This window comes from Vigna unguiculata, chromosome 3 (genome assembly GCF_004118075.2).
Source record: "Vigna unguiculata cultivar IT97K-499-35 chromosome 3, ASM411807v1, whole genome shotgun sequence".
Classification (NCBI taxonomy): domain Eukaryota; kingdom Viridiplantae; phylum Streptophyta; class Magnoliopsida; order Fabales; family Fabaceae; genus Vigna; species Vigna unguiculata.
Genome location: NC_040281.1, coordinates 44,582,498 through 44,596,598, shown reverse-complemented (window position 1 = coordinate 44,596,598; position 14,101 = coordinate 44,582,498). Strand labels below are relative to the sequence as shown.

Below are 14,101 nucleotides of genomic sequence, written 5' to 3'. Positions count from 1 at the left end.
GAGTATATTACTTAATATATATTTTTATTTAAATTTGTTTTTAGAAAATATTTTAGTTTTAGAAATTAATAATTATCTTAGATTAGGAGTGAAATATTGTAAATATTTTATACCTAATATTTTGTTACATTTTACTCTCTATATAATAAAATACAAAGTTATGTTCCACCGTATAAAATTAAAACGAAAAAAGTAATAACACCATTAATTTAAAATATTAAGGTTTAAAAATATTTAATTTTAAACCAACTCTAATTCTAAATTAAAAATACTTAATAAAAACATGCATTTTAATAAGAATATCCATATATCATTTATATACAAATTATATTTTGTCTCAATTTGGAGAGGAACACAAATGTTAAATTTTTAAAAAAATTAGGACCAAATTGAAAACAAATAATGAATATTAGGACCAAATTGAATATAAAAAACTAACTCTGACACGTGACATGATATTGGTCTGACACGTGGAATTTTTTTAAATTAAAAAAAATTAAAAATTTTAAAAAATCACAAAATGACACGTGACATTATATGAGCTTGACACATATATATATATTTTTTTCAAAAATTTAAAAAAAAATCAAAAAAATCACAAAATGACACGTGATAATTACTGTTCACAATCCGTTAACTATTTTAACGATGTTAGCGAAAAGGACCAAATTGAATAAAATTGACGAATATTAGAACCAAATTGAAAAAAAAAAACAAAAGTAGAACCACATTAAAAAAATCGAACGAAAACTAAGATCAAACCATTATTTAAACCTTTAGAATATAACATGTATTTTAAATATTTTTTATTAACAAAAAAATATTGTTAAAAGAAAATCATTCTGTAGTCATATGTAAATGTTATGGGCAAAAACGTCAAAGTTCATGTGATGACATATTTTTCCTTCTTCCTATTTCCAAAATGAGAGGATGAGAATCTTGAGGTTTTTTATAAATTCATATTTCCAAATTAGCTCAGATTACTTGAAGCAAACACTAATATCATTCTCAAATCTATCATTGTATAAAAAGATATGAAAATAAATTAGGTAGTTTTGCATTTTCGAAAGAGATAAATATGTTTTTGGTTTCTTAAATTTAAAAAAAAATTAACTATTAATAACATTTCAATTATTTACACCATTTGACACATTCTCGCTTCAATATTAATTCAATGTTAACTTAAAAATGCATTCGAAATGTCAAATAAATTTAACAAAATTTAATTAAAGGACTAAATCCATTCATTTTAGGAGTTAAAGGATTAAATTAAATAAAAAATTAAAATAAAAAATAATTCAATTTTTCATTAAAAAATAATTCAATTTTTCATTAAAAAATAAAAAATAAAAAACATATTTAACTCTTCCAAAAATCCAAACTACCATGTGTGTCGGGTCGGTTTCTGATTGCTTTTAGATTTTGGGAAAATTCAATTCAATCAGTTAGATAGAATGAAACAAATATTTGTGGATAAAGCAGGACGAAGACACCTGGATATCGTGTGTAACACGAAACTCAAGTGAGCACGAGGGTTGCCAAAAGACACATCAACCATTTCCCTTTCCCGCCGAGTCACGCACTACATCACTCCCAAACTGAAATTCTGTTAATCCTTCCTTCAAATTCATCTCCTCCATCTCAACACAGCACAACCAAACCAAATAATCAATCTATGATATCACTGTCACACTGTCCATGCCCTTGAAAAGCTTTATCCGGCGGAGACTATTGTCTCTGCTCCAGCCATGGCTCCGAGAAGAGCCTCACCTCGATCTCCAATTAGGGTTCCTCCACTCTCTCGCCGTTCTCACCAACCTCAGCTTCGACGTTTCCTCTCTAAACCGCCTCTTCGACGCTCCCGCGTTCGTGTTCTTTAAGGACCTCACCGTCGATCGCATCACCTTTAGATTCTCCACCTGGTTCCCTCCGGCCTTCACGATCGAACTTCACGGCGTGCGCATCGTGCAATCGTTCGAGTAATCAAACAGTCGCAAAACAGAAAAAACACTATCAGCTCTAGTTATTTATTTATTCTTGTTCTTTGTTCCTTAACCGCTGATGTAACCGTTTTGTTTGAAGGAAGCCGGAAGCTGAGGATTGCGTGGCGCGGTTGCGAAATTCGAAGTATGATCATTCGGATTATCTGAGAAAAAAACTCTCGGCTCTTGATCCTGAGGTAACGAGTGCACTTCTCCTAGTCTGAATTTACTATTCACACTTTGGTTGACGACGAGTGTTGGTCCTGGCAAGGTTCTTTATTTGTCTAGTAACGAATTTGATCACAATTAAATGAGATCAAATCTTAAAAATAACTTATTTAGTTCTTATCAGTTGCTTTATCTGGTAGAATGATACATTGTCATGTTTGATTCTATTATTAAGATATTTGGCAAATTCACTGCTTTTATGAGTCTTATTTTGTGATTGATTTTGAAGCTTCAGGATGCTCCGGTGACTGTAGGGATAATAAAATGCGTGGCTCTTTTTCTACTCTGACAATATACTGTGGAGAACAAATTTTCAAAATAATAACATTGAACTTGAGCATGTTGAATTTCTTCAACAAGTCAGTTGCATAGTTTCCCTGGTGCATAGGAGTCCCAAGTTTAATAGCCTTGAATTCAATCCCTAGAAAGACAAAGACCCCATATCACTCATTTTGAGTTCACTCTTCAGGATGGCTTTGTGCTTCATCACTCTACCATTTGGGTTTTACTTTCACTTTGTAAACCCACTTTAAGGCAATGATCTTTTTCTCATATGGCAGACTCCCTAATTACTATTTGGTTCTTCTCAATTAAGTCCCTCTTTCATGACGTTGACTCACTTAGGTTCTTGAGTTTCTCTTTCAAACTTAATTGGTTCAGCTTCAGCTATCTATATTGTGCATTAGTTCACCTTGAGTATTCTGCACTATCTAACACAGTACTACTGTAGTCATTCAGGTTAGGTTAGTAATCAACTGCCTTAAAAGAGTAGCACATTATGCATGAATAAACAAGAAAGTTTTATAGATAATCTATGAAGATCCTACAAATATTTTGTCCTATTGATTAGGAGGTTTACTTTTATATAATGTATGTCTGTGTGACATGCATTATTGTCAATAAATGATTGTTGGTTCTATTTTAATTTGCAAATAGGAACCCTGGGGAAAAAGGTCATCCTAACAAGTTGGGCTTTTTTTTGGGATAGGTATTCAAACAAATGACCCATTTTAACTCAAACCTTAGCTGCTTAAATTGATTGACACGGTGCACGATCCTCTGATCTCACGAGTAACTGTATGATCCCACTACGACCTGTGCTTTTCTTGATCCTTTGTGCATGTCATCTCGCTCCATCATTCACACAAATCTGACCTTGTTCTTGTTTGATTCATCAAGGCTAATGAGTTTTGTTTGCCTCATTGTTGGATTTTCCTTTTCCTCCCTTTTCACTCTTACATTCATTTGCAAAGTCCTCCCTCTTCTTGCAGTTATAACATTGAATCTTCGTCTTATAATTTTTTTTTCTTTTCTAAAACTCATGCTTGGGGGTCACTATGCTCCTTGACATCTTAGCTATCCTGACAACACGATCAAACTGCAGAGTTAAGGTTCCAACCTGCTGATCTGAGAGTTCCTCCATTCACCATAAATTTGATTTTTGTTGAAATAATCTGCAATTCCTTCTTTATCATTCATAAAAGAGTAGCTTATATTGCCTTCTTTAAGTTTGGAACTTGACTTTCTATATGTTGTCAACACCACCATACTACTTAACCAACATATCCCAAACTTATTTTTCTGTAGCGGCCTTGGATATTCCTCCAGAGATAGTTGCATCTACTCATTGATGAACAAGAACCGTTCCTCACTATCAAGCCTTTTGAGTTCTTAGTGATTTTCCATTTGTTCTTCAATGACATTTTCTCCTAGTTCTTGAAATCCCACCTTGACCACATCTCTTGCATCTCGAAAACCAAATATGGCCGTCATCTTCAATCATCAAACTTTTTCCCATCAAACACTGGTAAAGAGCAAGAAACAACATCATATAACTAACAATTTCTCCTTATTTCAAGATTCTTCAGGTTCTACAGTCCAAGAACACACTAAAACATGCCTTCACCACAGTAGGATTAAAGCACATACACTTGTAGTGTACCTCACTTGTTAACAGATCATACAGGCTTTGGATACCCACTTATTAGAGAAGAAACCACATGTGCATGGGGAAAGAAGAATAGGATTACAGAAAAATAATACTTTGTATTAATCATTCAAAATTGTATACACACAATTTCACACATTTGCTCGTACACACTCTATTCTTAGGTTCCTTTTATATCTATCATATTGAAAAACACTGTAATACCCTTTTGAAGAACTGTTTTTTACACGATCAATCAAAGAGGATCAATCAAAGAGGTCCCATCGCAACTTATTTTCATACGTGTGAACCTTGTATTTTGTAGGAAGGTATTGTACAAGATATAAGTAAAATAATGGAAAAATGCAGAAATTACTTTGGTTTTGTTGAGTATAGCTGTCTCTATCACATGTTTGAACTTTTAACCATTTATACCTCTTTATAATGAGAGAATGCTACTAGAACAGGGAAATTGCTTAGGGATGAGCTGGTAGATTTGTTTAAAACGAGGAAAGGTACTTTGTGATTGATATATGTTCTGAGTCTTAAGAGAGACACATGCCTAAGCTGCTGCTGATTTTTGTTTATTGCTTTCCCAGGCAGATTTATTCTGTTCAATATAATGACATTATGGTGATAACTGTTATTGGTTACCTTTTGTATTGTAGGGCTGTTCATTGCATCACATTTTGGAGAGAATCTTATTTGCTGTATCTGAGAAAAAAAATTTAACAATATCTTTTTGGAATATTATTTTGAAAAACTGTCATCTAGTGGCACATCGCATTCACGTGGAGGTTCAATTGCCAATCTTAAATGATGAGTTTATGTGTTTTGGGGAAATACGTGAGTTTAGTGCAAGACCTAAATGTGTGGATAAAAAATGCCTACTTAGAGGTTTTCTCCGTACAATTTTTATTCCAGTGAAAGAGAACACTGTTATATTAAAAGGTGATGGATTCAGGGTCAGATTAATTGGAAAAAATTCCACAGACCATGCTTTGGTTTCTTCTGATGTACAAATTTATATTACATTCAGAGATCTTAAGTTGGTAAATTGCACTCTCTGTATTCCAGAACTGGCTTTTTCATTATCTCCAGATGGCATTTCTGCATGTATACTTTTTCACAAATTGCTATCTAATAAGTACAATCAATCTAGAAGTGCTGGAGAATTGTGGAGAATAGCTGCCAGCAGAATTGGCCATGTGATTGTAACTCCTAGGTTGTCATTATATAGATTAGTTGGAGTTATATGTCAATGGATACATTACGTCAATGCTTATGAGAATATCTTGCTGTTATTTGGATATTCTTCTAGCTGCACATGGAAAAACTTCATTTCTAAAATGTCTCGTAATAAACCGATTTTAAGTTCTGCTAGATGTCATTGGGAGTTGATCTCTGACATTGAGAAAAAGTTGCCTGTTGAAGGCATATCACTGGCAAGGAGAATAGCCCGTCACAGAGCAGCATTGAAGTTTTCAATTAGTTGTCATGAGGAATTCGCTACTACAAATAAATTTTTTCGTCCTTTTCTTTTTATTCTGGGATTTATGTGGAAAGTGATCTCCGTGACTGTCCATTGTCTAGCAAATATATTTTCTGGGAAAAGAATAGTGCAGGATTCAGATATTGATAGATGTTGTTTAGATTCATTGGAAAGTCTTATTGAAAACCCCTGTCAAATTTCTTGTCTTACTCTCAACTTTGGGAAAATCATAATGACAGTTTCCACAATCAACAGTATTCATCCATCTGTATATGAAAAGCTGCAGTCATCTGCTGGGATTGTCTGCTCAAATGTCCTTTCGATTTGGTTTCGTTTTGATGCTTTGTTATTTGTATCTATAAAGGATCTTTTTGAACAGAAAGTCTTTGTATCATGTGGGCAAATGAAGGTTGAATCTACACCTTTGACAATGGCAGGAGATGCATGTGCAGTGAATCAACTTAGTTCAGCTAAAGGTAATGAAATGGAAGGTGTGAATCGTATGGAATCTATTATGTGGGTTGCACCTGCTGAAGTATTTCTTTCAGAAATTGATGCTGGCCAAGCTGAAGATGCTTGTGATGCTTATATTGAAAGCTTCATGGAAAAGTTGGGCATGAGTTGGAAAAGAATTTGCAGAAAATTGAATGATAATGAGATTGAGTATTCTGAAAACCCATGCCTTCTCTCTAAGGTTGAGATATCTTCCACGTGCCCTAACCATAAGAATCCAAATTTTGGATTTTGTGAGTGTGGTTTAGTGCTAGGGAAATTAAATTTAGTTTTGAGTCATTCTTCAGTATCATTGCTCTCTCTAGTTCTTGGTAAGATCCAACATGCTATTTACTGGGAGGACAGCAGGGAAGTGTCCATTGCTTCAGATTTTAGGGACAAAGCTGAAATTGCTTGGGTTGAAAAATATGACTATTCCAAAGAATTGATTATGATCTTGCTTCAAAAGCTTCCAGAGAAACTCATTCATTTTGGAGTATTTTTTGAGGGTCTTTCAGTTAAGTTTTCACACAGAAGGGATGCCAATCAAGAAATTGATGACATTATCAGTCAGGACAATTTTGATCTTACTTTTGATTTCCGTGAGATTAAAGTGGTTGTCAGTTCATCTTCTTCATTTGATATGACGCCAATGACAGGTCAATTGGGGCATGGCAATGCTAAAGCAGAGTGTGTTAAATTGGAGCCGCGGGTGATTGAAATTCCAAAACCAAGTAATGATAAATATTCATCCTCAGGAAAAGTTTCCATACATTCTTTCCTTCATCTAAATGGCACAAATATTTGTTTGGAGAAACAAGAAGAAAACCATCCGATTCAACTTTGTCTATTGAAGCCAATCACTATCCATATATTGTCCTTTAGGTAGGAGCTTTGGATACGGGCTGGTACTTTGTTTTCATTATCAATTTCCTCTATTTTATGTGAGGATTTCTTATGTGTTCCTATATCTTGAATTATTTCTTTACTCCTTGGTTTTGCACCTCTTGACATTTTAATTTATGGTTTGAATTAAATTTTAGAAAGTGTCTAACCCTAATTTATCTTGTTCTTGTGCTGTGATAAGTTGATATATGTAATGGCTAGTATATTGGTCATGACGGTGACTTAATTTGTTCAGGTCTGCTTTTGCACCCATAGATGGAAGCTCTATCTGATATCAACCTATCTTGAGTTTATCCTTTTCGTGTTAGGGTACATTTTTCACAAATTAAACTCATGCTAAGGGAAATAGTCAGTTTTTTCTCAAATTTTAGGTAGCTTTGCAGTTGTGGAATAAGTTTGGTGATGGATTACCAACTGAAATTGATGTTAAGTTTAATAACACAAGATTTTACAGAAATTACATTGGAAATGTTTTAGAAACTCTTTTAGAGAAGGAAACTTACCCAAATTGCCAAATATAGACGTAATAACGGCCTCTAAATCCCTACTTATTCAGCAGAAATCTATAACTTCCGCACATCACTCACCTGCATAGTTAGACACAACTGCTGCATAATTGTCTTGAGGATTTAAGTACATAACTACTGCATGACCATGCTGCCTTATTAAATACATTTCCGTCCTTAGTGAGCTTGCATACAATTCTTTCAAAAACTGAACTGTATAATCCTATGGTAAGAATATTTGTGAGTTGATTTTGTGACCTTTCAGATTTGCTTTTCTAACCATTGTTTTTCGGTGGAGCTCGATTTTTTTTTTAATTAGCGGAAAAGTAAATTATTTTCTTGTAGCAAGCTAAAGTTCAATAAGTTTCATCTTGAGGGTGAGTGATTGAAATGTAAGGAATATCCGAAGATATTATCTTATAATATTATAGAGTATGTTGGATGATGTCTTAAGGAATATCTGAAGATTTACCTTGTGATATTTTAGAGTATCTTAAATGATATCTTATGATTTATTATTGTTTTTATATTTTGATTTACTTCCTTATTTAATTAGGGTCTTTATAAATAGGAATGTCTTTTTAGAATCAAATTTATGAGAACATGAGTTATAGGCATATCATATCATATCATGTATATAGGTATAAAATGTCCTATAGTTATTTTGTATTTTTTTGTAATTAACTTACATAAACGGACTCTGTTTTGTAGTTCACACACACAGTTTTTATTATATTTTACATTTGTTTTTCTTATGGTAACATTTACTATTGATTTGATATTGCAGGGATTGCATTTATTCCTTGAGCACAACAATGTCTGCCTTATCAACTGCGTCTGACATAACAGCTGAAGGATTCACTCTGTTAACATTTTTGGACGAGGTCTATATGATCTATAAGGTTAATATCTTTTCTCTATATTTAAGTCTAAAGATATTTATTTTGTCGTATAGGTACATGAATAAATTTGTTGCCAGAGTGTTAAATATTTCTTATGTATTGCTTAGTATTTATCAAGTGATAAGTGAGCATTGTTCTTTATTAAAGTAGTTACTGCTGGTGTTAATATTTTATTTCGATTTCTCTTAAGATAGCCAACATACTTAACTTAGGATAATGGGGATGTTGATCTGTATAGGGTAAATGTAAAGTACCTGTAACACATTTATTTATTTATTTTTGATTTAGATGTGGGAAAGAGATTTGTTATGTCTGTAATGATATTCATTGAAAGTTATTGTTTATTTCATTGTTTTTGTTTGTGTATTGTAAGACTGTAAGACTTTGTTAGGACACAACCTCCTATTATGAAAGTCCATAAAAGAAGAAACAAGGGAAAAGGAAAATGCAGCTATTTGTTTCAAACAGCTGTGAAATCTGTTAGTTAAGTTGTTGTGTTGGGAAACTTGTATAAATATAGGTGTGTTTAAAGGTTTAGGGGGTAGGGAGAAAATTAGTTGATTAGTGTGATGTTCCTGGATTCTAGGGATGACAACGCGATCAGGACACATTTCATTATCCTATACTCATCTCCAAAGGTAAAAATCCATTCTTATCTTCATACACAACGGGTTTAAGATCTTTTTTCCATCCCCATCTCCATTGGATAACGGGTATACACTCATACCTGTGTTCGTATCCGTTTTCTTATTGTTTCAATATAAATTTAATTGTTTTTTATAAGAAAATAAAAAGGACATAAAAGAAAACATAATATTATCAAATATTCAATATAAAAAAGATATATTCTCATATCTTTATTGTCAAATATTTAGAAAGAAATTATAATAGAATAAATTTCAGGTCATAATACCAAATAACAATTGGGTAAAAGTGAAAGAATTATATAAAATATTTCACAATTAACATAAATAAATTTTCACAGCCAAAACATCTATAAAGTTTGCAAATATTAATGTAACAAAATTTAGAAAGTTCAATGTATTTTTAAAAAATAATAAAAAAATATTGAACTTTAAATATATTTCAAATGTCTTTTTACTAATCACTTTTATTATACACCAATAAATATTATATTGAACGAGATCACTGAGAGGAAAAATATTAAACTATTAATAATTCAAATTTAAACATAAACCTTTTCTTTTTTAAACTTCAATCTACGTTGGATGATGTAAACAAGATTTATAACAATAACATTAAATTAATATGTTATAGTAAATGAAAATATTTATGCAATTGCGGTTGAAAAATTACACTTATGAAAAAGAATTAGAAAATAAAAATAATTATAATATTTCACATAATAAAAAATTAACAAGTAAAAATATTAAAAAAAGTAAAAAAGATACAACAGTTTGATACACTATTAAATAAAATTGCACAAAGGAAAATTGTATAATTAAGGATATGATAAAATAGGGAATACCTTGAAGATATGAGAAAACTTTACAAATATCAGAATAATAATCGAACTGTTGAGAGATTATGAAAGTTGTTTTAGCAAAACAAATGTTTTTCAAATAAAACTAAAACTAAGGATCAAAGCAAATAAAAGAAGATAAATTTTTTTATTACTTAGTAAATGAATGACTTACACAATTGAACACTTGAGAGTCAAACTTTTTTATGTGAAAAAAGATAAAACGTAAAGAAAAATATTAAGGAGTAAAAATAATCAAATGTGAAACCTAAAATCTATTTTATTCATTGAAATTGATAGTATACCATTTGAACATAACCACACAAACAAAATGTAATCAAGGTTGTGATAAGAGGGAAAATACCTTGGAGATATGCATAGATTTTGTAAATATAGAACAAGCCAAACAATTCGAAGATAGGAGGAAGGGTACTTAATAAACTATGGGATAGGATATTCATTGGCACGACATGGGTATGAAAACGGGGACGTGTTACATTCCCATCCCTATTACCATCCCCATTCCCAATTGAAAAAATTGAGAATAAGCCATACTCGTACTCGATCAATGCGAGGATTTCCTATCAAAATGGAGACAGGTTTGGGAAGTAACCATGGAGGCAAGTTTATTTGCCATCTTTACTGGACCCTTGAAGTTCTAGGAGTGTGTCTGTAAAGGAATTTTTGAAACTTCTTTATGCAATTGTCAATTCTTTTGTTTGAGTTTCCTTTCCTTTTTTTGAGTTTATGATAAATTGGTACTAGAGCTCGATTCGGGCTCTATGGGTTAATACACATGGTGACTACTATAATGATGGAATCAAGAGTGGAAGCTTTGGAGAAAACCTTAACCATAGGGATTCAACTATCGGAAGGTTTTGAAGAAAGATTGGTTGCAAGATTATCCCTAAGGGATGCAGATTTGGAAGATAGATTCTTACAACAAGATTCTCGCATAGCTTGGTTAAGGAGGCTTGTGGAAAGACTGGTGCATGAGGGAGGAGGGAAGAATCCAAGTGCGAAAAATACTGTGAATCAGAGGGTCTCAACTGTGATTGCACCAAGAGGAGTCAGTAGGTGAAGAGTTTGGCGGAATTAAGAGATGTTATAAGTGGACAACATTAGATATTCTAAGTTTTGAGGGAGAAGATACTGTGGGCTGGATAGGTAAAGTGGAAAGATATTTTCGACTGAAACGTGTGCAAGAAGAGGAGAAAATGGAAGCTGTTATGGTGGCAATGGAAGGAATTGCTTATCTTGATTTTAGTGGTGGGAAACGTGCAATCCAAACAAATATAGGGTTTTTTTCATGAACGCACTTATCCAGAGGTTTCAACCAGTTTTGATGGGAGACCCTTTTGAACCGTTGTTGGCTCTAAAGCAGGATAACTCCGTCAGTGAATTCATCACTCAATTTGAAAGATTTACTGGAGTTATTAAGGGATTGAATGAACAGTATTTAATGAAGATATTTTCCAATGGGCTATGGGAAGAGATTAGAGCAGAATTGAAATTGTATAAAACAACAAATCTTTCGGAAATAATGAGTGAAGCCCATGCTATTGAAGGGAAAATATAGTGGTAGCAAAGGTAGTAGGGGATTATAGACACAGGAGGGGATAGGGGTTTCCCTATTAGAGGAAGAAAGGAATTGATAACAACACCTCCAAGATTAATGATAGCAGCTAATGCACCACAACCCAGATCATCGGCAGAAACAAATCTTTTTCTCAATCTGTTACCAGCAAGAGCAATAATGAGGAAAAGGCTAACAATGATGGCCACGGTCAGAGCTCCAAGAAAAGATAAAAAACGGAGAATGTTTTCACTATGATGAAAAGTATAATTTGAACCATGTTTGCAAGAACAAGCAATTCAACGTCATGATGTTAATTGAAGGGCAAGATGAAGGAGAGAACGAAAATGGAGGAAGTTTATATTATGGCTGAACTTTTCCCAGTCCCATCTTGAGGACAAGGTGAATCTTTATGGGCCGGGTATTGTTAGGACACAACCTCCTATTTTGAAGGTCCATAAAAGAAAAAGGGAAAAGGAAAATGCAGCTATTTGTTTTGATTCAAACAGCTGTGAATTCTATTACCTAAGTTGTTATGTTGGGAAACTTGTACAAGTATAGGTGTGTTTTCAGGTTTGGGGGTAGGGAGAAAATTAGTTGATAGGTTCCTAGACCCTCAAAGTGCCAGGGGTGTGTCTGTAAAGGAATTTCTGAAACTTCTTTACATGATTCTCAATTCCTTTGTTTGAGTTTCCTTTCCTTTTTTGAGTTTCTGATCCAGTTTCTATAAGACTTTCACCTAACTGCCAGTCTCATTTTGCTCCCCGGCATTCTACACCTGTTCTACTGATGGTACGCAAACAATTAAGAGAGTCTGTTAACATCCTGGCTAATTGAATGTAGCAAAAAGTTAGTGGTTTTGGAAATATGTTTAGATTAGCGTGATGGTTTGTAGCTTCATTAGTTGCTATATAGTTTCAAGATACATTTATGGTTTCTATCTGTCATTGTTTATTTCAGTACATGTTCATCGTAACTTTTTGTATAAATATGATATCAGTTCAGTGCTTTGATACTGAAAAGTTCTCCAAAATGATTATTTTTCTTTTGCTGGTCTCAATTTTAATATGGTATCAGGAGCCTAGTTGTTTTCTTTTTCTTTGCTGTGCGCTTTCCTTTCTGTTTATCATGCACATGTTCTTTAATGAAGGTTTGGTGTGAATTAGATGAATGTGTGGAAGTGATACCTTTTTTTAATAATGAGAGTGCTGAGGCATCACTATGTTGTTTGCCATCCCAAATGTGTTGGTACCACTAAGAACATCAATTATATGCAACACCTCAAAATATCATAAACGAAAGAAGCAATTACACAATAGTGGGGGGGACCAAACCTGGCCCACTAATCCTTAACCCTATGGAAGGTAAATCAATCTATTCCTGAAAAGGAAAAATAAAGCTAGGAGCATTGTGCCACCAAGTGTAATCTTGTGATCAAGTACCAAACATTGAGTACCCTCTCTAAAAGTGTGCAAAATATGAGTGCACACAGTATTACTCTTACAAAACAGTTCAAATTCAACCATCTATTACAAAGATCCCAAGGAATGATTAAAGTGTAGGATCGAGCTTGAATAACAAGTTCGAAGTCACACTCAATCCAAAGATTAGTCCATCCTTTGGAGATTGCAACTTCCATAGCTAGAATCACACCCATCACCTCAACATACAAAATATTATGAACACAGATATGAAGAGACACAACCTACAACGGAAGCATGAGGATCTTTAAAATTATGTTCACAACCAGATCATATACCAGGACAACCTTTAGAAGGAGGAGGAAGCCAAAAAAAGGAACATAGGACATAACCTTCCTATGATGTATGTCTACTCCAAAACTTTTAAGAATAATGAGTTCTTGCCTTTGGACATTTTACAATGAGTATAACAATTCCCAGCCAGTTTGACCTCAACCCAAATCATGTTTTCAATTCTCTCCTTGGACAAATAATGATTATAAAAACAAATCTCGTTCCTAGTTGTCCTTATAACTTTCATGACACCAAATAAAGAAGTATGTATAACAGTCTCAGCTTAAATGCTCCAGGATATTTGCAAGAAACAAAGAATGGAAACAACAAAATCAACAAAAATGTGGCATTGAAAATATTTTCTAAGCCAGGCCAGAGACGTTTTGTAAAGTTTCATTCATAAACAGATGTTGTGTAGGTCGAGGAAAAAGAAAGTTATATGCAGTGTTAAGACTGAGTGACTTGACAGAACCATTCCATCTAAGCCCATCCTCAATAACAAACTGAGATCAGACTAAACCAGAAGTTACAGCAGTGAGAACAAGATGTTTAGAACTATTAACATAGTGTACAGACCTTGATCCATTTGATATAAAGTATGCTACCTAAGCCTTCAATTTGATGTGTAAGTGATCTGTTTGGAAGTGACACATGCTATGAACTTATGGTAAGTTGCTTACAATGATGGCTAGGCATAAGGGTACCTACTTTGGAGGCTGGGTACTCAATTGCTCAGCAGTGAGGGGCTGAGAATAGTTGAAAATAGGCTCCTAGATTGGGAATAACAATGTGAACTTGAATGAATATTAAAATCATGCAAGACATTATATCTATAGGCCAAGCAACATGCTCA

The 14,101-nt window shown here is 33.3% G+C and overlaps 1 protein-coding gene across 1 annotated transcript in view; it reads left to right on the top strand.

The window, feature by feature from the left end:
- The first annotated feature begins 1,505 nt into the window (after window positions 1-1,505).
- LOC114179483 overlaps window positions 1,506-14,101 on the top strand; it is a 68,103-nt gene continuing 55,507 nt past the window's right edge. The window contains 4 exon segments of the mRNA XM_028065838.1: window positions 1,506-1,979; window positions 2,083-2,179; window positions 4,806-7,006; window positions 8,321-8,435. Coding sequence (XP_027921639.1) covers window positions 1,699-1,979; window positions 2,083-2,179; window positions 4,806-7,006; window positions 8,321-8,435 — 2,694 coding nt within the window. The 5' untranslated portion in view covers window positions 1,506-1,698.